At 36.2% G+C, this 20,066-nt stretch overlaps 1 protein-coding gene across 7 annotated transcripts in view; it reads right to left on the bottom strand.

Moving 5' to 3' along the window:
* The window catches only part of CDC14B (cell division cycle 14B), a 46,358-nt gene that overhangs the window by 11,718 nt on the left and 14,574 nt on the right, over window positions 1-20,066 (bottom strand). For 4 of the 7 annotated variants that reach the window (XR_014576826.1, XR_014576827.1, XM_083817932.1 and 1 more), the window contains exons 5-13: window positions 12,617-12,693; window positions 10,340-10,406; window positions 8,818-8,880; window positions 7,803-7,890; window positions 7,232-7,462; window positions 5,449-5,587; window positions 5,172-5,325; window positions 4,354-4,454; window positions 1,619-1,764 (exon numbers count right to left, since the gene is read on the bottom strand). Coding sequence is in view for 5 of the 7 variants with exons in the window: in XM_083817932.1 (XP_083674058.1) it covers window positions 1,653-1,764; window positions 4,354-4,454; window positions 5,172-5,325; window positions 5,449-5,587; window positions 7,232-7,462; window positions 7,803-7,890; window positions 8,818-8,880; window positions 10,340-10,406; window positions 12,617-12,693 (1,032 nt within the window). In the remaining 2 variants the exon portion in view is untranslated. The remainder of the gene's footprint in view (window positions 1-1,618; window positions 1,765-4,353; window positions 4,455-5,171; window positions 5,326-5,448; window positions 5,588-7,231; window positions 7,463-7,802; window positions 7,891-8,817; window positions 8,881-10,339; window positions 10,407-12,616; window positions 12,694-20,066) is intronic. The other 3 variants (XM_083817931.1, XM_083817934.1, XM_083817930.1) reach the window with 1 other exon arrangement.

The raw sequence follows: 20,066 nt of genomic DNA, 5'->3' as shown, positions 1-20,066 counted from the left end.
AGTGTTTTCTCTTCCGGGACATAACACAGTATAATTGTCAATGCTGGATATGAGACAGGGGCACTAGTAACCCCATTGCCTGCATAATGACACATTTACCAACATCAGTCTATCTTTTCTCTTCCCTTCTAGCAAAGCAGTTTTTAGAAAGAACACACACATTTTAAGAGAAGACATCTGAATGAATCTGATCTTACAGTACAGGAAAATAAAGGATGGATTCTTTCATTTTTTTACAGTAGTTTTTTTTTTTTTCTGTCTGCCTTCAGAAATCTAAGGCTTGACTTCTGTAAAACATTAAGACGAGTTATTCACATATTCAGCGTAAAACTTCAGAAACAACTCTTGTCTAAGTACAATATTTGACAAAGTTAGGTACCGATGGGGGGAAAAAAAAAGATTAAAACGACCTCAGCTAATGCTAATGGGATAACTAAACTGTCCATGACTCCTCCAATTCTCATTTTTAGTTATTAAGTCATTTACCCTAGCAGAACTATTTCCATACTTTTTAGAAGTATGGCTCTGAGGTCAAAGGTGAGGAGGATAGCATCTCCTAACCATAAAGTTCTGATGGGACAGAATTCCTTTTCTTATTCAGTACTACGGTGTAAAACACTTTTCCTGACGTATTTTTTCTTTAAGACCACTGAATTTTCAAGTATTCACCCAAAGTAACCATTTTGCTTCCGGGGTGGTGATGGCAGAGTAGCCCAGGGAGACAGGGTAGCAAGCAGAAGGGAGCTGTTTGGATTCCCTGGTAGTTCTTCATGCTGTTGAAGTTTTAATTTGGCCAAAAGATGAAAGTTGCCATCTGGTGAAAACATTGCACCTTTTAAGTGAAAGCTAGACACAACAACCACTGCAGGCACTCTGATAAAAGCTGGAGAAAAGAGTAAAAATTGTACTCAAGGAACTAATATGTTTTTAATGATTTATCCAGCTCCTGAATTTAAGTAACAGAAAGTGTTAAACTAGTCTCGTAAAGCTCTATAAAAATAATTAAGAACAGAAGAAGATGAAACCGGATTGCTTGGGTAAACAAATGTGCCTTGTCCTGATATTGCAACCTGTCACATCTTCTGCTATAAGGGGGAAAATGTCCCATTTTACTGCCTCTTATGGCTTAATACTATAATCCCTTCATAAAAACAAAGACCTACTGCCATTTCTAACAAATTCTAATTCCTGGCATTACACACGAGTAAAACCATCCTTTGGGAGATTAAGCACCTTTGCAAGTTCATGAATTTCCAAGTAAAATTGGAGCTAACATCTTCATTTGCAATATGCAAAGGAGAGGATCATATTTTAAAATAGCATTTTTTTCTTTTTTATAAACATAGTTTTGCTTATTTGCAGAAGCATGCAGAGAAGAAAGGCTTTAAAACTATAAATTATCCTAATTACAAAAGCTCTGCACCTTTTGTATTGCAAGCCAGCCATAAAAATCACTCAGTTATTCCAAATAATATATACAAAAATACAACAAAGCGAGAGCAGTGAAATTTAGTCTTGCAACAAAGCCAGTAAGAAACATGGTATGAAAACATGCACTTATGAGACACACTAGACAGAAAGCATGAGCTATTGTAGAGAAATGGAATGGGACACTTACACAGTGGCTCTCTCTCAGGGGGTCCTGATGGTTACTATGTTCTTAAACCATCTAGACAGAATAGCAGGCTGGGAAGAAGGGAGCCACATACAATCCACCAGATGACAATGCTACACAGTGTAGACACCAGCATAGCTAGGAGCCATCTAAAAAAGGGGTCGGAGGGGGAGGAAAAGGTGAACAAAAATTCAAAAGCAAAAGCTATTGGTGCATTTTAGCTTGTTTCAAGTTCTTCAAAAGCATATTGCTCTATAATCTTAAGCCAAGCATTTTCTTACTTTCTATGACTATCACAATCCATGCAATTGTAACTTGTCAGATGTATCCACGTGTTACCAGAAGCAAAGCAGTGTTTCTGAAATCCTCACTGAAGTCATTTATTTCTTCCAAAGAAAGTCCACATCACTCTTTTGAAAAAAAATGCCTTCTAGACCAGTGTATCTCTGACCACTTGTTGCTAACTTCTACGCAGTTTGATCAGCCTGTACTGACGGATCCTACTTCACAATCTTGTGTTTTAATACAGAAACTCTAGATCAGAGCCAGATCAGTTTCTAGTAACAAACAATTTATGTAAGCACCCAGATGGTGAGGATATATTGTCTTCCTGTGTTCAAAAGAGCAAAAGCTAATTCATAATCCCTTTGCCAAAGGTGCAGCATATTGCTCATTAGAACATATACAAAGCATCCATTCATCAAGGCATAAACAGCTTACACAACCAACTTCAACGAACATTAACAAAACATTATACACAAACTCCTTGGGACTTAAACTTAAGTCATGCCTCTAGCACAAAAAGACTAATTCTCCCAGCTTCTAGTGCTCTTAATTTTTTTTTCTATTTCTCTCTGAAATAAAACTGCATAGAGAACTTTGTTTGTTTGTTTGCTTAGATAAAATTAACCTATTTCATAGCGGAATTAATTATTTTTTGATTCTGAACTATAATGGAAAAAAGACTGACAGCTATTCAGGTATGGAAGACTTCTAACTGAGGTAGGGATGCTAAATATGCCTAGTGATATTTTGGTTTAGTAACATTAACTCACAGAATGTAAAAGGTTCTAGATTTGTCATCAAACTACTTCAGTACAAGCTGCAAACCCTACAATAACTGATGGAAACAGAAGGAAGGAAATTGCAACTCCTTGTTAGCATCGCACCTCCCAGTGCCACAAGGCACACTATGCAAGCAAAACTACCAGATACTCTTGATCATTTATTTTAATTCCACAGAACTACACACTAACTAGTTTTAATTAAGGGAGTCCTGTTACAGAATGCTTTGTGGATGGAATAGTTTTTTAATAGTCGATAGTCTTTACGCATATTAATACTGTGCCTCTGATTAGACTATCATACAGTCAACGTTCATTCTGTAGAACATACAGTAAATGAGATATTTCACAAACTTTATTATATGACTTAAATTACTACTTATGAAAGAGTATTATGAAGTAGAAATGAAGGCACTATGTGCCTTAGAAACTAATGTGCAAAGTAGATGGTTTTTAATATACTATTTGAGTACACTGAGGTCCTGTGTTGGTTTTTTGTGTGTGTTTTGTGGGTTTTTTTGTGTGTTGTTTGTTTGCTTTTGGTTTTAATTTCAGTTGGGTACAATCTTTGTTCTTTATATGTTGTTTATTGTATGATTGACTTTGTAACTGATGAAAGTAAGAGATTCTTTTAAAACAAAACAGAATTCTTACACAGCAATAAGTGAGGGTTTCCAAAGACATTCCTTTACCTTCAGCATTTTCTTACAATATACCTCTTGCTTTTCTAGAAGTCTGATGACACTTTTTGGTCTTTTAAAAAAAAGACCATAGTGAGCTAGAAGTTTTGCAGCAGCATCCCTACAGAAAGACTGCAAAATAAAAGCCTAGTTGCTTTTGGTCTATGACTCTAGTGGTGTATTATTCGCAAAAAAAAATCTGACAGCCACGGGTCACCATTCCCTTCCTAGAAATCAAATGAGGTCCCAGATAAGTCTTGCAAGTCTTGCATTCTCTGTAGTTTATGTAAGGGTAACCAGAAAGCTCTTTTACCTATAGTTGCTACAATTTGCAACAGATGCAAACAACTGTTGACTAAAAACTTCCCCTTACAGGTGGTGGTTGTCTAAAACAAAGAGACTAATATACCAGATTCCCAAATAGAACCACAGCCCTTTGAATTTATTCAATGAAACGCTGTTACTGGGCAGAGCTGCCTTCCAGAGTACCAGCCATTATCCCAAAGCCCACAAGATTTAGTGAAAGTTCTTCTCCAAAGACCTGAAAATGAAACAAAGCTAAAGATTCTTCTTCCAACTATTCTTTTTAAGTAGTTGTCCTTACTTCAAAAATGACAACGTACCTTATTTCAGCCACTCAAACACCACCAATTGGGGTTGTATTCCTCCATTTTTATACTACCACAGGAAGGACAAGGGAATGCTTATGAATGAACTAGGAATACGTCATTCAGAAATAACCATGGGAACTTGCAGAGCACCAAGCATTGGAATCAAAAAACAATACAGACAACAAGAAATTGAGTAATACAGTTCTTCAAACAAGTCCTCCTGCCTCTTTAATGCTCACCAAGCTATCAGAAGAAAGGTAAATCTCATGCTTGTTTTAAATGAGCAAAAACAGCCTTGCCAACAAACTTTTGGGTGCTACAGCAAGTATGTCTGAAGAAGACAGAAGTATTTCTGGGATTTATGCATTCAGGAACGGACTTACGTTAGCGGAGATGCAGCTGTTGCTTTTGCTTGCCTTCTACTTTTCAGAGCACGAAGCTTATCACCTTGTGTTATACAGTTTGTTTCATCTTCATCACTATACTAGATAAGTGTAGGGAAAAAAAAGAGGTAAATATACTCATTTAGAAAGTTAACAATTAACCTTATTTTAAATCTTGAACTTAGAATTATCCCAACAAGAAAGTTTGCCGAAGTTTTTCATTCCAGTGAATTACATGCATCAGAATGTTGTCTACTTTTAAAACAGTAGAAACACATCTCAAATCTTTGTATAGGTACAATACAATCATCACTCAAGTACAGCATTTCCCTCCTTCATCTGCCTTTTTAAGACAGTAATACCTTACTTTTTTTTAAGAGAAGCTGCAAGAAGTATTACAGAAGTTGTAATTACTTAGAAATCAAAAAAACAAAACACCTTTCATCCCTTCCCTCGAAACACTGAAAGTAATATAAATTCCAAATATAAATATATAAAGTCCAAATATAAATATAAAGTCCAAAATACAATCACAGAATTTTTGACTGCAAATTGTGAGTACTTTTTTGTTCTAATATTTACTTAATCACAAGATGACAGTAGGACAAGGATACTCCTACCTCATTTGTGTACTGACCTTCATTTTCCATAACCACTATCCATATCTTTTTTTACCTGCAAATCTCTTGGTACAAAAAGGGAAAACAGAAAAAGAATCCAATAACACAGTTTTACTGTACCCACAGGTTTGTTTAGAACCTAAGAGATCCTCAAAAGCATTTACAACTTTTACAAAAGCACAATATTCAGATGCTTACCAGTTCAATGTCCTTTCGGATCGTCCTCCTATTTCTAGTATCATTAATTGAAATATCATCTACACCCGACAGGATTCTTGTTACAGCAATTTTACGGTTTCCTCTCAACTTTGCACGGAAAATGTCCCCTTCTGTCCAAAGTTCTGCCTGTTTCCTATCATGGTATAGAAAAATAATCCCCAAAACCAACATATTAACAACAAAGATTTTAAGTGTACAAAAAAAAAATAAGAAAAAGGCATCTAAATCAATTTTCAAATTTACTTAATCTACTTACTCCATCAGGAAGTGTTGTTGTGGTCCAATCACTGAACCAGGTCTATTTATTCTAATCCAGGCAATAGTTTCAGCAGCTGTCATCCGATAATGCTTCATGATATAACAGGCAATAAGTGTGCCAGTTCGTCCAAGACCAGCTGTGTAAGATAAAAGAATGGCTTCTTTTGTATACTTACTTTCATCTGGAATCTGCTGTAGCTACAGACATCGTTACTCAGACAAATAATTAACTGCCTGTTTTATTAAACAAACCTATTACTAATAAAACTCAGTAAGTAAGTAAAACTTACCTTTTCAATTCTTTTTTCCCCATATACATGGTTACTAACCCAGAGTTCATGTATTTTTAGTAAGATAACCTTCCAAAGCTAGTGACCTTACAGGTATATTTACACACACAGACACACATACACACACACAGATATACACACAATATACAGGCAATAGACTAAATAGGCATGTGGACGTTTTTATCTTTTCACAAAATTCTCAAAGCATTTTAATTACAAATTCATCATAAATTACACTAAAACCAGTTGTTCTTCCAATCCTTCCTTTAACTAAACTCTTTTTTTTGGTTCACAAGGACAACCTACATTTTTCAATAAGCAAGTCTGAGCACTAGCCAACACAGGCTGGAATAATCCAGAATAAGAAAACTTTTTTTGACATGGCCCTAGAAACAGTACTATTTACCTTGACAAACATGAGAAGGAAGATAGCCAGCTAAGTGGCTCCCCCACTTGGTCACTTGCTGTAAATGTCAAACCATGCATCAAATCCTCTCATTTAAAGAATCCACTGAACAACACATATGTAAAATCTTCAGTATAGTTGAATAGCCAAGACAACTGCACAGCATTTCCTTTACCTTGCCCAGCTTTAAGAACAGGCTACATTATTCTAATCTTTCTCAAGACTAATAGGAGGCTGAAGACTCTAAGGTAGTCTAGACATTATTAGCATGATAAATATCAGAGGACATCTTGAATATCTTCATCTGAATGAAAACAAAGCAATTGTACCACTGCTGCATAATCAATTAAGTGGTATACCCAGATTTCACACCTTGGTGGAGAGTAAGAGTATGCACTTGCATACAATGGTCAAGAAGCTGTTTCACCAAGTCTACTTCACAGTATAATCTATTAAACTATTAAAACTATTAAACATGCTGCAAGTGAATGGCAGATCCAGTAACAAAAATTCAGTCTTTGCAGGTCCCAGGCAAATGCTTTAAGAAATCACCTTTCTCTTTCAGTCACACTATTATCAGGTGTGGAAAGGCAAGCATAGTTCCTCCAGAACCACAGAAATCACTATTGCTCAGAAACCCTCTACACTAGCTGCATTGGGCATGCACCGAATGCCTGGTGCAAAGAATATAGCAGCTAGTATAGCTAGTATACTGGTATTTTCAAAAATTCACAATTTCTTGTATTTATACCACATATTGTCAGAAAGACCTATAAACCTTGCCATAATTGAAATTCCTGGTCAGAAGAATCCTTTGAGAGTCCTAGCACTTCCTACCAGAAAGAGCTGTTAATACTGGCAAGCTCACTTTCCCCAACCTTGTTCTTGGAAACAGCTGGAAAGATTTTCCTGGAATTTAAAAAATTAGAAGACAAAAAGCAGAATAAAAGCACAGAAAGAATTTGTATACAAAATCTGCTGCTTGGCAATGTTGTCAGTAACTAGATATAACAGAATTATAGTGGGAAATATCCAGAAACTGCATAATATATAAGCGTTATTTATAATATGTTTGCACACTATACCTTTGCAGTGAACAGCTACAACACCTTCAGCATTTTCACAAATATTTAGAAATGTTTTAACTATAGTATCACTAGGTGTGCTTCCATCAGCAAAGAAGAGGTCAAAATGCTCGAATCCAGCATCTGTGAAACGTTTGGCATCATACATTTTTTTGTTGAGGCGTATTATAGTGGTGACCTTGTGTTTCCTGAAGTATGGGAAATAAGCTTCTGGAGCATGGTGGGGATAGCCTGTTAGGAAAAAAAGAAGGGAATATAAAGGAGAATAAGGCTCAAACAGAAAATATGTAAATGAAGACTCAAAAGCAACAGATGAAAACACTTTCAAAATAAAACTCACGTTCAACATAAAGATATAGACTAACTGAAAATGGAATTTTAACATAATCACCTAGATCAGATACAATTAAACCAAGCATTAAAATTTTACTGTCAGGGTTCTTATAAAAGAAAAAGATCCAAGGAAAAAAACACACTGTTTCAGGAACAATTTTTAAAGCTTGTTCTTACTGATAACAACCAGCTAAGAAAGCAGTGGGCTTGTGTCCCCCACCTCCTTTTTTAAGCATACCATTTTCAATTTTACTTCTTGAATGAGGTCCACTGAAGGCAATGAATTTGTTTGGTATTATCCAGTTAAAATCTCCATTTTCTGCTCTCTGTCAAGAGAAAATGCTTGGTTTATCATTATCCCTGTATTTTCAGCCTTTTCCTTATTGTTTCAAAATACATACTAGATAGAAATGATGTACAATTTTTGCCAAAGGAAGTGTGTTAGTTGCCTGCTTTTTGTTTCATCAAGAGGATGTCACTTGTTCTGAACCTCACTCCTCTTGTATTCTCCTTTTTCTAAATTACAGCTTTAGAACAATGCAGTTGGTATCCTTCAGATGAAAGGCAACTTCCAAGTTTAAAATGTTTATAGGTTACTAAATTACGACCTCACCTTATTTCTCTTCACTATTTAGATCATGATTTTTTAGATTCTAAGAACACCTGATTTTCTCTTTACAGATAACTAGTAACTTTGTATTTCTAACAGTGCACATAGTCAAATATCGTAGTCCTTTTTATTCATATTAGTTTCCCACGCCCCCAGGTGAATTTTGTAGTCTTGGAGTTTCCAAGTCCTATCTTCTTCACCTCAAAGAATGCTGTTATACCTTTGCCATGAGCTCATATATACATACTTTATCTGCTTTCTGGAAGTCAGCTAGACTTGGACTTGTATGCCCTCAAGTTTCCCATCATGATTGCTCAAGAATATGCAAGACCTCTAAAAAATGGCCAAGGAATAAATTCCCACTTCCCCGTCATTTTCCAGGGCTTTAATAAAAATGTGGAAAAAAAAGTATTTATTTCAATTTTGGTTTCTGCTTTTACCCCATGTTTGAGGCTGACTATGCTTAAATCTGACTTAATATGCTTTCTCTGACCATGCACCATTATTTAACAATCATAGTTTAAAGAGGTAAAACAAAAATGAAACCTAATACTACAAAAGAAATAGCACATACTGTATTATAAACAATTATCTTAGCATTAATAACAGCAAATGAATCAGAAGACTGATACTGAATACTTACCTCATAATGCTCATATTCATTTACATCAAACACATCGAAATCCAGAAAACCACACTGCAAAGCCTAAAATCCAGAATATAACTTTTAACATGACAACATCTTCTCAATGAGGACAGTTTATCACTGTGTTAGTGTACCAAACACTCCTTAATACCTGTTCTACTCTTTACGAGATTTCTTCATTCATTTGAAAACATACAAAACAACTGAGTCTTGGTGCAAAACAAATTTGTAAATTTTAATGTAAGTGAAGTTAGACAAGAAGGTCTTTCTGTTTTCACTGAATCGTTACAAAATTCCATACTACAGAAGTATTGTCTTTTTATTACTGCTATCAGTACAAAATGCCAGAGAAAAATAACTGGCAAAAAAATATCTATTTAAAATATAGGTACATTCTGAAGTCTGCATTCAAGCATTATAAATATTTGGTGCACGAATTATATTCTCTCTCATTAGGATTCTAATATCTTCACTAATTTAAAATTGGCTGCAGATAGACTATGTTCACAGTCCTTAGCAGACATTAGTGTGGTCCCTGATGCCCCATAATTATCCACAGCCATTATATTTAATATAGTATAAAAATGTAAACATTTGTATAACTGGCAGTTTACCCACTTGTAAAGTCAGAAAGAGCAAACACAGACAATCTCAAAACCCCAGATATTTTAAATATTACATTCTAATCTCCTCTTTCACTGTATAGCCCTCTGTGGTTTTCTTTGCTGCTCGCCAGTACTGAAAAGAATAGCAATTCATCACTATTGACAAAGCAGCCAAAGTCAAAGCATACCAAAAAAAAAAAAAACCTGAAAATCTGCAAGAAGCTGGTTTACTCAATAGAAACAACAGTATTTGGTAGAGATGTCCCTTCCCCCCCTCAAAAAAAAGTTATGGGATGGAGACCTGCAGAATTCCCCATTTCACGTTTCCTTATTCATACAGACAAAAAAGAACGTAAACAAATTTCCCTTGCCCTGAAATGCCACATTATGTAACCACCGTACCGCAATAAGACATTATGTTATGATCATTTGTGGTTAAAAAGCAAACCACACACCTTTTAACATTTGTTGTATTTATATTACTGAAGCAAAACTACAAGTCATTAGTACATATTGAAAGTGCCCCCCCCCAGTAAGCATTGATAAGCAATTCAAAACCTCCTTCAAAGGCAATATCCAGCCTAAAATGTAATATCAGAGGGCCATTTGATAAACCTGTCACCCAGCTCTTACGGATTAGAGCTGCAAATGACTGCCCTGAGAAGATTACCTATATAAAACTCAAAATTTCCTCTTTAAAAACTTTGCTGTTTGATTAGATACAGTATCAGTTCACTTCTACGGATGTTTTATCTAGAAGTTTTGTTACAATGCATAATACATAGTAAGGTAGACAACAATCAGAAAATCTGCTACTGTACAGCTCTACTTGGCTCCTAACTTCCTGAGCCTTCTCTTCTGGCAGAGAAATATTTAACTGACCTTTTGCAATAAGAAAATATTGTTCAACTTACCTTGCTTATTGCATGAAAACAGTCCAGCAATGTTAGATGAAAACTGCAAGTACCAAATGAAGCATCCCTGTAACGTATGATGTCCAAAACTGTTAAATTTTCCCATTTGAATCCAAGTGAATGCAATTAAAGACACTTCTCTAAAACAACTTTAAAAGATAGCTTCAATATAATCTCTACTATAACAAAAATAATTGTCAGATAATTACTTCACTTTCCTGCCTTATATCTTATGATAATAACAAAATATAAAATGCATTATGACAACAGATTTAAGACTAAGATTATTCCAGTTATACTTTTCAGAAAAAGTGACATGTTCAATTCACACATCAAAGAACACACATATCTGAAAAACAGAAAGAACTCCTTATGGCAAAAGCTAATGTTTAAATAAGTACTGTATTTAAAACATACACTCTTAAAAACATTTTCTTCAGAAGTTCATTTGCAAAAAAGTCAAGTTGTAATACACTGCAATTTTTTTCTTCAAATTCCATTTAAAAGAAAAAAGATCCTGCAGACATGCATTATTTTATATATATGCAAAGAGCACCTTCTTAATACGTCTGTCGAGATACACATTTGTATAGATGCATGAAGACTTTTTTTAAGAGGCATAAAATAGTTTATGCTTAAACTTGAGAAAATGGTTTTCAGCAAAACCCTTTCTTTCAACTACTGCTTTTTAAACCTTCTTGGTACAAGAGCATGTTCTTGGTACATTACCATTACTGAATAGGCACTGTAAAATAAGTATTCTACAGAAATACTACAGTCACTTAAAAATAAGTTTAACTTGAATCTGTATCAGATAATACTATGTCTTGGCAGAACACCTACTTCTGTAACCATGCAGCTCTTATCAAGAAACATAGAATCATTAATATTACATTAAAAGTAAAAAATATTCCATTTTCAAATTCAAGCTGAGAGAAGGAAGAACTTCTGAAGAACCTGAATGGCTGCCTCTCATACTTTATCTATACCTTTTTCTCCCTAATGAATCAGTGTGAAGGCAGAAAAAGAGTCAGCAGGTGAAGGAAATAACAGAACCCCATCCAGGTAAGCGAAAAACATTCTTTGCCAGCTGCTAACAAGTTTTCCTATTGATTGTGACAGAAGTAGCAATTACATGTCTTTTTATTAGTCTATGGCAAGATACTGTTTTTTTGCAGAGATGAAGATGATCTGATGGGAAGAGAGCCCAGAGCAACCTCTCAGTTGATCACTCATGTAATACAAATTCCTATATTTGGTTTAATTGTACCAGTAAATTCAAGAAAATGGTAACATTCCCAGACACTTCAGCATACTGTCTGCTTTATCCTGGGGGCTTCAGAAGTCAACTCTTAATAATTTTAATTGCATAACACATCTTTGCATTTTTATTCAGTAGTGCTATCGAAGTGATGATCTGGGGATTTGGGTAGGCTGTATGACCTGAGTGAAAAGCTACTATCTCTGATATCCACATACATCTTTAGGATTTTAAGAAACACAAATCTTCTGGATCTCCTTGAGGACTTATTTTTTCCTTCTGCAAATATGAAAAATGGAATTAAAAAGAGAAATGGGATGACGGAGGTATGTACTTTATTAAATAGAGGTTCCACTATACACTTGTACTGTGGCAGTTGGGGTGGTGGGAGAGGTAAGTAAAGGAAATTCAAATCGTGAAAAGCCCAGCTCTTGGCAAGGGTGCTAAAACAGACAAACAAGAAAGTACTGAATTAATCATCCCATAACAATATACTTGGACAACAAACTTGCCTTCTAAAATTTTTTGGCCATTTTCTGCATATTGAGACAGACAATAGAATGTTAGTTTGGTCCAACTTTTTAAAAACTCTTTTTTGGAAGAACTGATGAAGTTGTTCCTCCATACTATGGATCGACTTTATTTGCCACTCTAAGCAACATAGTACATACCACAATGAGAAGTTTGTGGTCTGAAAAAGCTAGGATTATATTCCCTCAGGGTTGAGCAACAACAAACCAGTATTTTTATACATTTCCTCATTGGTAAAATGACATACTTAAGATGTTTAACAATCAACTACCAGCACTAAAACACTGCCAAGTAGGAAGCAATATAGATCAAAAAGCTAAACAAGAGTGTACGTGAAGCAGTGTGGCTCCTTCACCTTCTGTATCATTACACTTCAGAACTACCAGTTCAGCAGCCTGCACTTTAAAGATCAGGCAGTGAACATGACCTTCCACATTTTAAAACTGTAGGGGGAAAAAAAAAAGTTCCAACATCTTATTATTTACCTGAAAGGAAGATACGAAACGCTTCCAGCCAATATAAGCCTGTACACATCTTCTGGTGATTCTCTCAGGTATATTATCTGTTTTTATGGGAGAAGAGGGAAAAAAATATTTTAAGATTCATATGAATAACTTCAAGTCCCTTGTTTACTACACGTAGTATAATTATAAAACACAAAGTTCGAAAGTGCTGGGAAAGAATGCCACCAAGAACAAAAGAAGGCAAGTGTGCACCAATAAAACTAATACAGAGCAAAACAATAAAAAATAGTGGTCAACCTATATCAACATATATTTTTAAGCAAAATTTATTTGCCCGGTTTGTTCAACTTTCAGCTAGAGTGAAAAAGCTTCTGTCTTTCTAATTCTTCCATGTTTCTACTGCAACTCTGCAGGGCCGCTTTGGAGAACTATTTTTTTTCTGTGTATTAAACTTTTGTGATGTAAATCAAAATCCTAAAACCTTCAAAGATATCAGCAAAGAATTATCTGGTTTACAAAAGTGTATGTACTCAACAGACAAGACTAAAGCAGTAACTTGTATATGTTTTGATTTTCCTACACGAGTACGTTTGCATTATTCTAAATCCTATTCTTCCTCCTTTGTACTGGTGAGGCAGCGTCCAATAACTAAATCCAGATGTCATAAAGGGAAAAAAAAAAAAAAAAAAGAAATCTGTCACTCGTGACACAAAGTCCTAAGAACAGAATGAACATACCTGAAATGCTACATATCAAAATTTCCACTGTCAAAGCTACTCAGAAAAGAATTCAAGGAAGACCAACTCATGACACTATTCACGCGGTCTTCCCTTACAACACACCTCTCTCTCCTGGATAGCCCCTAACAATAAGGTTTGCTTAGAGAATACTGTAAAACTCCTCTATTATCACATCCTATAATAATCAAGACCAATCACCAGCATGGCCAAGAGAAAACAACTGTTAACAATAACAATGTGGGGATTAATATGTCATTGTTCAATAACTTCATGTTAATAGTTTTTCTTTAGAACTGCATTAACTAAGCATTAGAACACTCCAGGAAGTTATTTTTTCACTAAAGTTCAGCAAAATTATTTACATCTCTTATATTAATGACCTTTTTTTTTTTTTTCCATTAAGATTTAGGAATCCTAATGCTAATGCGTATTAGTTAAATACCCCCCAAAATTTAAGTCTGGCATTTTTGCTTTGCCATTTTTTTTCTTTTAAAAGTTGGTGTTGTCTTTCAAAATTCTTTTATACAGCCACAAAACCAGTTTGAACAAATAGTTTAGTATCTCCTCAATATCTTCTCTGCACAAACATACATACATTCTTGCGAGGTGAAAATGGGAGGTGGAATAGATATTGGGGGGGGGGGGGGAAAGCTTGAAATATCTTCAACAGACGGCTAAAACATACATGGCAACAGGTGACCCCTCTTGTTTCTCCTCTATTTGATTACTGTTAAGTATTTTCTGAGCATTCTTCCTGTGCAATTAGCAAAACCAAAAGAAAAAAAAAACATCTGTTTTGTTTAAGTAGTTTAGTAAGGTAATGAAAAACACACCTTGCATGTATGTGTGTGTGTGTCTTCACTAGGGTGGAGTAAGTGAATTTTGCATTTAAATTTGCAAACATACGTCCAGAATAAAAAAAAGAGATTTAAAAAAATATAATTAGATGGATAATTTAAGAGCTCTTCCTCAGATGCTCAAGTTTACGTTCTATTCTGCAGGCATACATTACACGCAATTCATTGCCTGAATTGGTTACAAAGGTCATGTTTCAAAAGTTTTCAAGTGGTATGCTTTGATACAGTCATACTTTGCATCTCACAGCACAACAAACACGGATTTCCTACAGCCATATAAGACAGCACTTATCAGAGAAAAAGCCCTGCCTCAGAAAAAACTTACAAACCAGAGACTCAAAATAGCATTAACGAATAGAGAAGACTGAAATTAAACAGCAGAAACAGAGTTTGTACCCAGAAATGAGTCACCTGGAAAAAAGTTGGTATTCAGTGCTGCCAGGCTAGGTAATACAGAGCAATACTTGTACAACAGGCAAATAGAAACGCAGCTAACAAATGCAGCTTCCCTGTAGCTCACAAAGGGAAAGGATTCCTCCCCAAATCTCAGCTGAGCTTTTACCAGTTTCTTGAACAATACAAGCTTCAACACAGGAGCATCTGTTTGCAAATCTAACAGCAACAAGGCGAAGTTTTTGCCCTAACAACATTATATTACAGTAAGTCTAAATAACACCACATAGTATTGAAACTTGCTAGTTCTTAAGCACAGCTCAAACTTCTGAAATGGCGTTACTAGTGAAGTTGTTAGAAATACCATGAAGACGTACGCATGCACAAGTGTATGGACTTTCCTTGATACAGTTACACAAACACTCACCACAGACAAGGACACTTAAAAAAGCCAACATGACAGAAAAAAAAAAAAAACGAAACTGTGCACTGGAAAGTCTACTATCGTTTAGTACATACAAAAAACACACTGTGAGGAGATGGCATTTTTCAGTGCAGACAAACTTAAAGGAACAAGTACTAAGCAAAAATGCACAATACTTCCAGTACATCTGAAACAATATACAGTATATTGAAGTATACTGAAGGAAGCTCTTTTATAGAGTTGGATTACTCCTAATTTTCTGAAACAAAGAGAGATCCTGGTACACTTCAGCTGTGACACTACTACACACTTAAGATGTGATGTGTGAACAGAGACAGCAGTTGATGAAATGGACAGATAGGAGTTCTCAGTGAAAAGTGGCTTACAAAAACACTGGGTTAATAGGATGGTACCTGGGCAGGTGCAATGGTACCAGGTGCTTCAAAGGGAAGAATGGCATTCAACCTCTAGAGAGAAGGGGAAAGACCACAAACTGATACCTAGTTCACAAGGAAAGTATCCTAGCAGTAACACAGCAGAAGTAGTTGTGACAGTCAAAGTGGAGACAGGATCAGTGCTGGCACAGTTTAAGACCACAAGAGAACACACCAAAAAATCTTGGATGTGTGCAAGGCTGAATGAAGGACAAACCTGAGTGAGCCTGGGCTCAAGCTATTGGTGAACCATACTCCAAATGCAGAAAGTAACTGTAGGTGAGACTAAAGGAGTGGGACAAGGAGCAACAGATGTCAAAGCAGCAGGGGCCACATCTGCATTTGGATTAGCGCACAGCAGCAGAAATGCATCTGCACACCAAAAGCTGGCTATGAAGACTTGACGTCTGTACTGTACACTTCTGATGTTTTTTAACTGCAGACTAGTCCTAGTCTGGTCCTGTGGACTGGACACCCATTACCTGCTGGGATTGCTTCCAGACCGCTCCACGTAGCGAGCCAAAATGAAGTGAGCAAGGATATAAGGAGAGATTCACTTCAAACACGCACTCCTGATACAGACTGAAGAGGTAATACAGACACACTGAGAAATACCTCATAGTGTAAGGTCAGAGTGGCAGCCACTCTTTCTGACCAGGAGGAGGTCATTAAATCCTTAAAGATGAATGATTTCACTGGAATGTTGTGGGTGAATAAATTATAGAAAGGCAGAGAATGACAGACAGTAGAAATGATTAGAGAGACCTCTGGCAGACAGAATTGTTGGAAGTAAGAAGAGGTTTTTAAGGCAGTCAGCAGAACTGAAGACTCAGAAAAGATGAGTATGGAAACGTTGAGCTGATGAATAGCAAAACAAAGACATTTCCAGACATATCTGTATATTCATAAAGTGTGTACAAGGGAAAAGACAGAAAATGAGAAGAGACATGCCTCTAGAAATATACATCATTTGAAACCAGTTTGACTAGATGCTGAATCTAGGCTTGGCTACTTACATTTCTGCAGTGCTTTCTAAGATTACAGAAACTTTCACAAATAAAGCTGTTTTCTGAAGCTAATGCCAGTAAAACAATCAACAAGAGTTACTATTAAAAGGATGGGTCACTGTAAATTTAAAGCAAATATATCAACAGATATTTTGCATAAACTAGTATTTTCTGGGGTGTTTTTTGTCCACTCTTGTACATACAAATGGAGAAACATCTATTCAAATACTACATTTATTTCCCAAAGGGCTCCCTTCCTGAAGGCCAGAAAAATACTAAACAAGCAGCTTTAAAAAAAAAAAAAAAAAAGAAGAAAATTCTGTTTTCTGGAGACGTGAATGAAATTGTGCAAAAGTACAGTAGCAGTGGTTTTAGAACTTTCCTACAATCATATACAAGTGCAGATCCATGTACACAGATCCCTATATACACACACACGAAGAAAATACACACAGAAAAACTCTTAAAGGCCTTTAAAAATCTTTTTCTTAAGTATGTTCCAGTAAAATTGTTATAAGGAACTGACATCTTTCAGAATAACACACTGTTTATCACCCTGTATAAACACTTGCGTACCACCTCTTTAAAAATTTGTTTTCCTTATGCAAACAAACAAAAAAAATATCCTACTGAACATCAAAATACAGCCAGAAATTTGCCATTAGCAGTTGAACCACCAACATTGCTCTAATCATCCTTTTCATTTAGGACATCTGTTTCTGATTACGGGACCGCATGTAGCTCTGCAAACGGTCAAGAGCCATCCAAGCGCCGAGCACTGGGAAAGGTACACTCGAGCACTGCTCCTGCCAACATCGCCATGTTGTCCAACAACCACTGTAATGTTCACTGAGTGAAATGGAAGGGCTTGCAGCTCTTGGCTACTAATTCCTCATTTATGAGCACTTAAAATCAACCACAGAATGACAGTTCTTGTGGCAAGCTGTGTTACTGTCTGATTCACAGTACTGCTTTTGAACTAGTCCTACTTTAAACAGAGGCCTCCCACATTAGTGTTACGACCTTGAAAACAGTATTCACAATAGGATGAGAATTATTCCTGGTAGAAAAAGGAAACAAGGCTTTCGTTAAAAAAAAAAAAAGCACCTTCATCTTCGAAACATGGATTTACTAAGCAAAATAGTAATACTGAACCCAAGACAAAACATGTTTGACAATAACGATCTTTGATACAATTTGTTGCTTTTTCAGGAAAATGAAATAGGCTATTTCAATATGCTATACTGTTAAGAAACTGTATTGGCTCAAGTCTGCAAATAACACTTTAAATTCACGTTGATGAAGTGCTTGGTGTAATCAACTTTATTTTCCTGCCCACCCTTAAGTGCAAAATCTTCTTAAAGTTGTTACCTAAATCACACATTTTACTGTAGTGACATAAAAGCTAGAAAACAATGAGATGATCCAATTTAAACTGCTTGCAAGCATATTTCATGTAATACAACTGTATTCCAGAATTACCAATATTACCCAAAGTAATCTGAACCACAACAACCTGCAAAAAAACACAAACCACCCATTCTGAATAAATACAATAACTATTACGTTACTAAACTCAAAACAAAAGCTCACACACATGCATCATTTTACTATAACTTAAAAGTATTAAATGTTTTGTTATAAAAACCTCGACGAATATCCTATCAGTTAATACATTAAACCTTCTAGCAATATGCCTTAGAAGAAAACGTTACGTACAGAAAAATTAAAACAGAAATTTATTAGAATAGAAGGTTCCTGTATGGATTTGTGGCATACTGAAGAAATGCACATGTAGCCAACAGTCCCTTTATTAGCAGAAACACAGTTGTTAAGTCGATAGATGTGGCAGAGAGAGAATAACTGCCTATTCTCTGGCAACTCTCCTTGTTCATCACAAATGAAAGCAAGAAACCTCCAATTACTTTTTAAACAGTGGAGAGGAGGCACAGAAAACCCTGCTAGCTGGGAACATCAGTACTTCACGACAACTAAGAAAGCAAGCCAGTACTACAATGAGGGACCCCCCGAGAGCAACCCTATGGAGACAAGCAGTCTGGTAAGAACATGGTGAGGAAGAACCAGTAGAAAAAGCAGGAAAAACTGCCATCATGAAAGCTAATCATGATTTCCAAAGTACAATTCAGACGAGGTAGTTTTTTAGAGGACTTGAACACAGAGAAAGACAAAAGGCTTGAGGCAACATTTGCTTAAATGAAGTGCCAGTACTTCTTTGTCCATCTCCTCTTTGCTATTCACTGGTCAACCATAAACACTCAGCACCAAAATGTAGCTGAGGGTAAACACAGTTTACCCACCACTAATTTGAGCTCTGTATCAGTTACCCATTTACTACTACTCAGCTTGGACCACTAAGTAAACAGATTTACCTCCTTTCCTACTGCATAGCCAGAGATAATTCTGCAAGTGCCACTGTAAAAGCAGAACAGTTCAACATTACACAGTCTGGTTCTAATTGCTTCTACAACTTCCAACTCCTACCCCACATTAGGCCCACAACTAGGAAGGACACTAGCAAATTGGAAAGGCAAAAACAGTACTACGGATCAGAACGGATGAAGGAAACGCTGCTTACCCTGAAGAAAGAAGATGAGAAAATAGACAAAGTACAGAGATGAGTCCTGGAGAAGGTGACCTGAATTACAGCAGTTCATGGGGCGGTACCCTCGGAGGGTCGCCCTCCAAGTACATAATTAGTGCCAGGCCTGAGAAAAGAAACACTGTTACTAAGTTAATGCAGCCAAGGGGAGAGGGGGGAGCTTGGGAATTAGGTGGACAGGGCACAGAGGATACATTTTCTTTCTTAATACAGAAGGAGCAATGGTGGAAGAAGCAGACTTTCCTCACCCACAGCCAAGTCCTGGAGAAAATCAAGAGAAGCCACTGTAGAGATCAACTCAGAAGATCACTGCTGCTTTGGTAGAGTGGTAAGGCCTGAACAGTGCAGACAGCTTACAAGGAAAAGCAATTTTTCTTTAGAAGGTGAAGAACAAAGGTGTTTTTTTCCCCATCCCTTCTTTCCCCTCACCCCTTCCACCCCAAGTAAAGTTTAAACATTCAACCCCAACACACCACATCTGGCTATACTTTGTGTGGCTGAACATGACCAATTTATGCTAATCTACACAGAATAATATTATTCCCATTATGCATTATGTTATCTGTAAAAATCAAACAAAATACAGAATTAAAATAGATGGAAGATGAACAATATAGGGATTAAGAACTAAATTGTTAAGATTTACTCTAAAAAATCATATTGTACTATAAAACTACATATATAACAGTGTATTGGAAACTTTGTTCTTCATCTTTAAGGCCATGTTACATTGAAGAGCCCTGTAGCTTGAGTTAGGCTGTGCTGTCACATCAAAGTACACCTGGAAGGAAGCAGCAGATGCGGGAGGGGGAAGAAAGAAGTGTGTAGCCTGGATGACCCCTTCAGAAACTATCTCCACTAAAGAGGAAAGAAAGACAAGTTAGATGAAGATGGGGGAGTGAGAACATTATAACACATCAACTGCGAAGGAAAGACTGGGAACAGACTTTGCTTGTAAAACAGAACACTAGAGCTGCCCTTACACTTCACCACAGT

Source organism: Anser anser (assembly GCF_964211835.1).
Source record: "Anser anser genome assembly, chromosome: Z".
Lineage (NCBI taxonomy): Eukaryota > Metazoa > Chordata > Aves > Anseriformes > Anatidae > Anser > Anser anser.
Note: the sequence above shows the minus strand (reverse complement) of the source record. Positions and strands in the feature narration are given on the sequence as shown.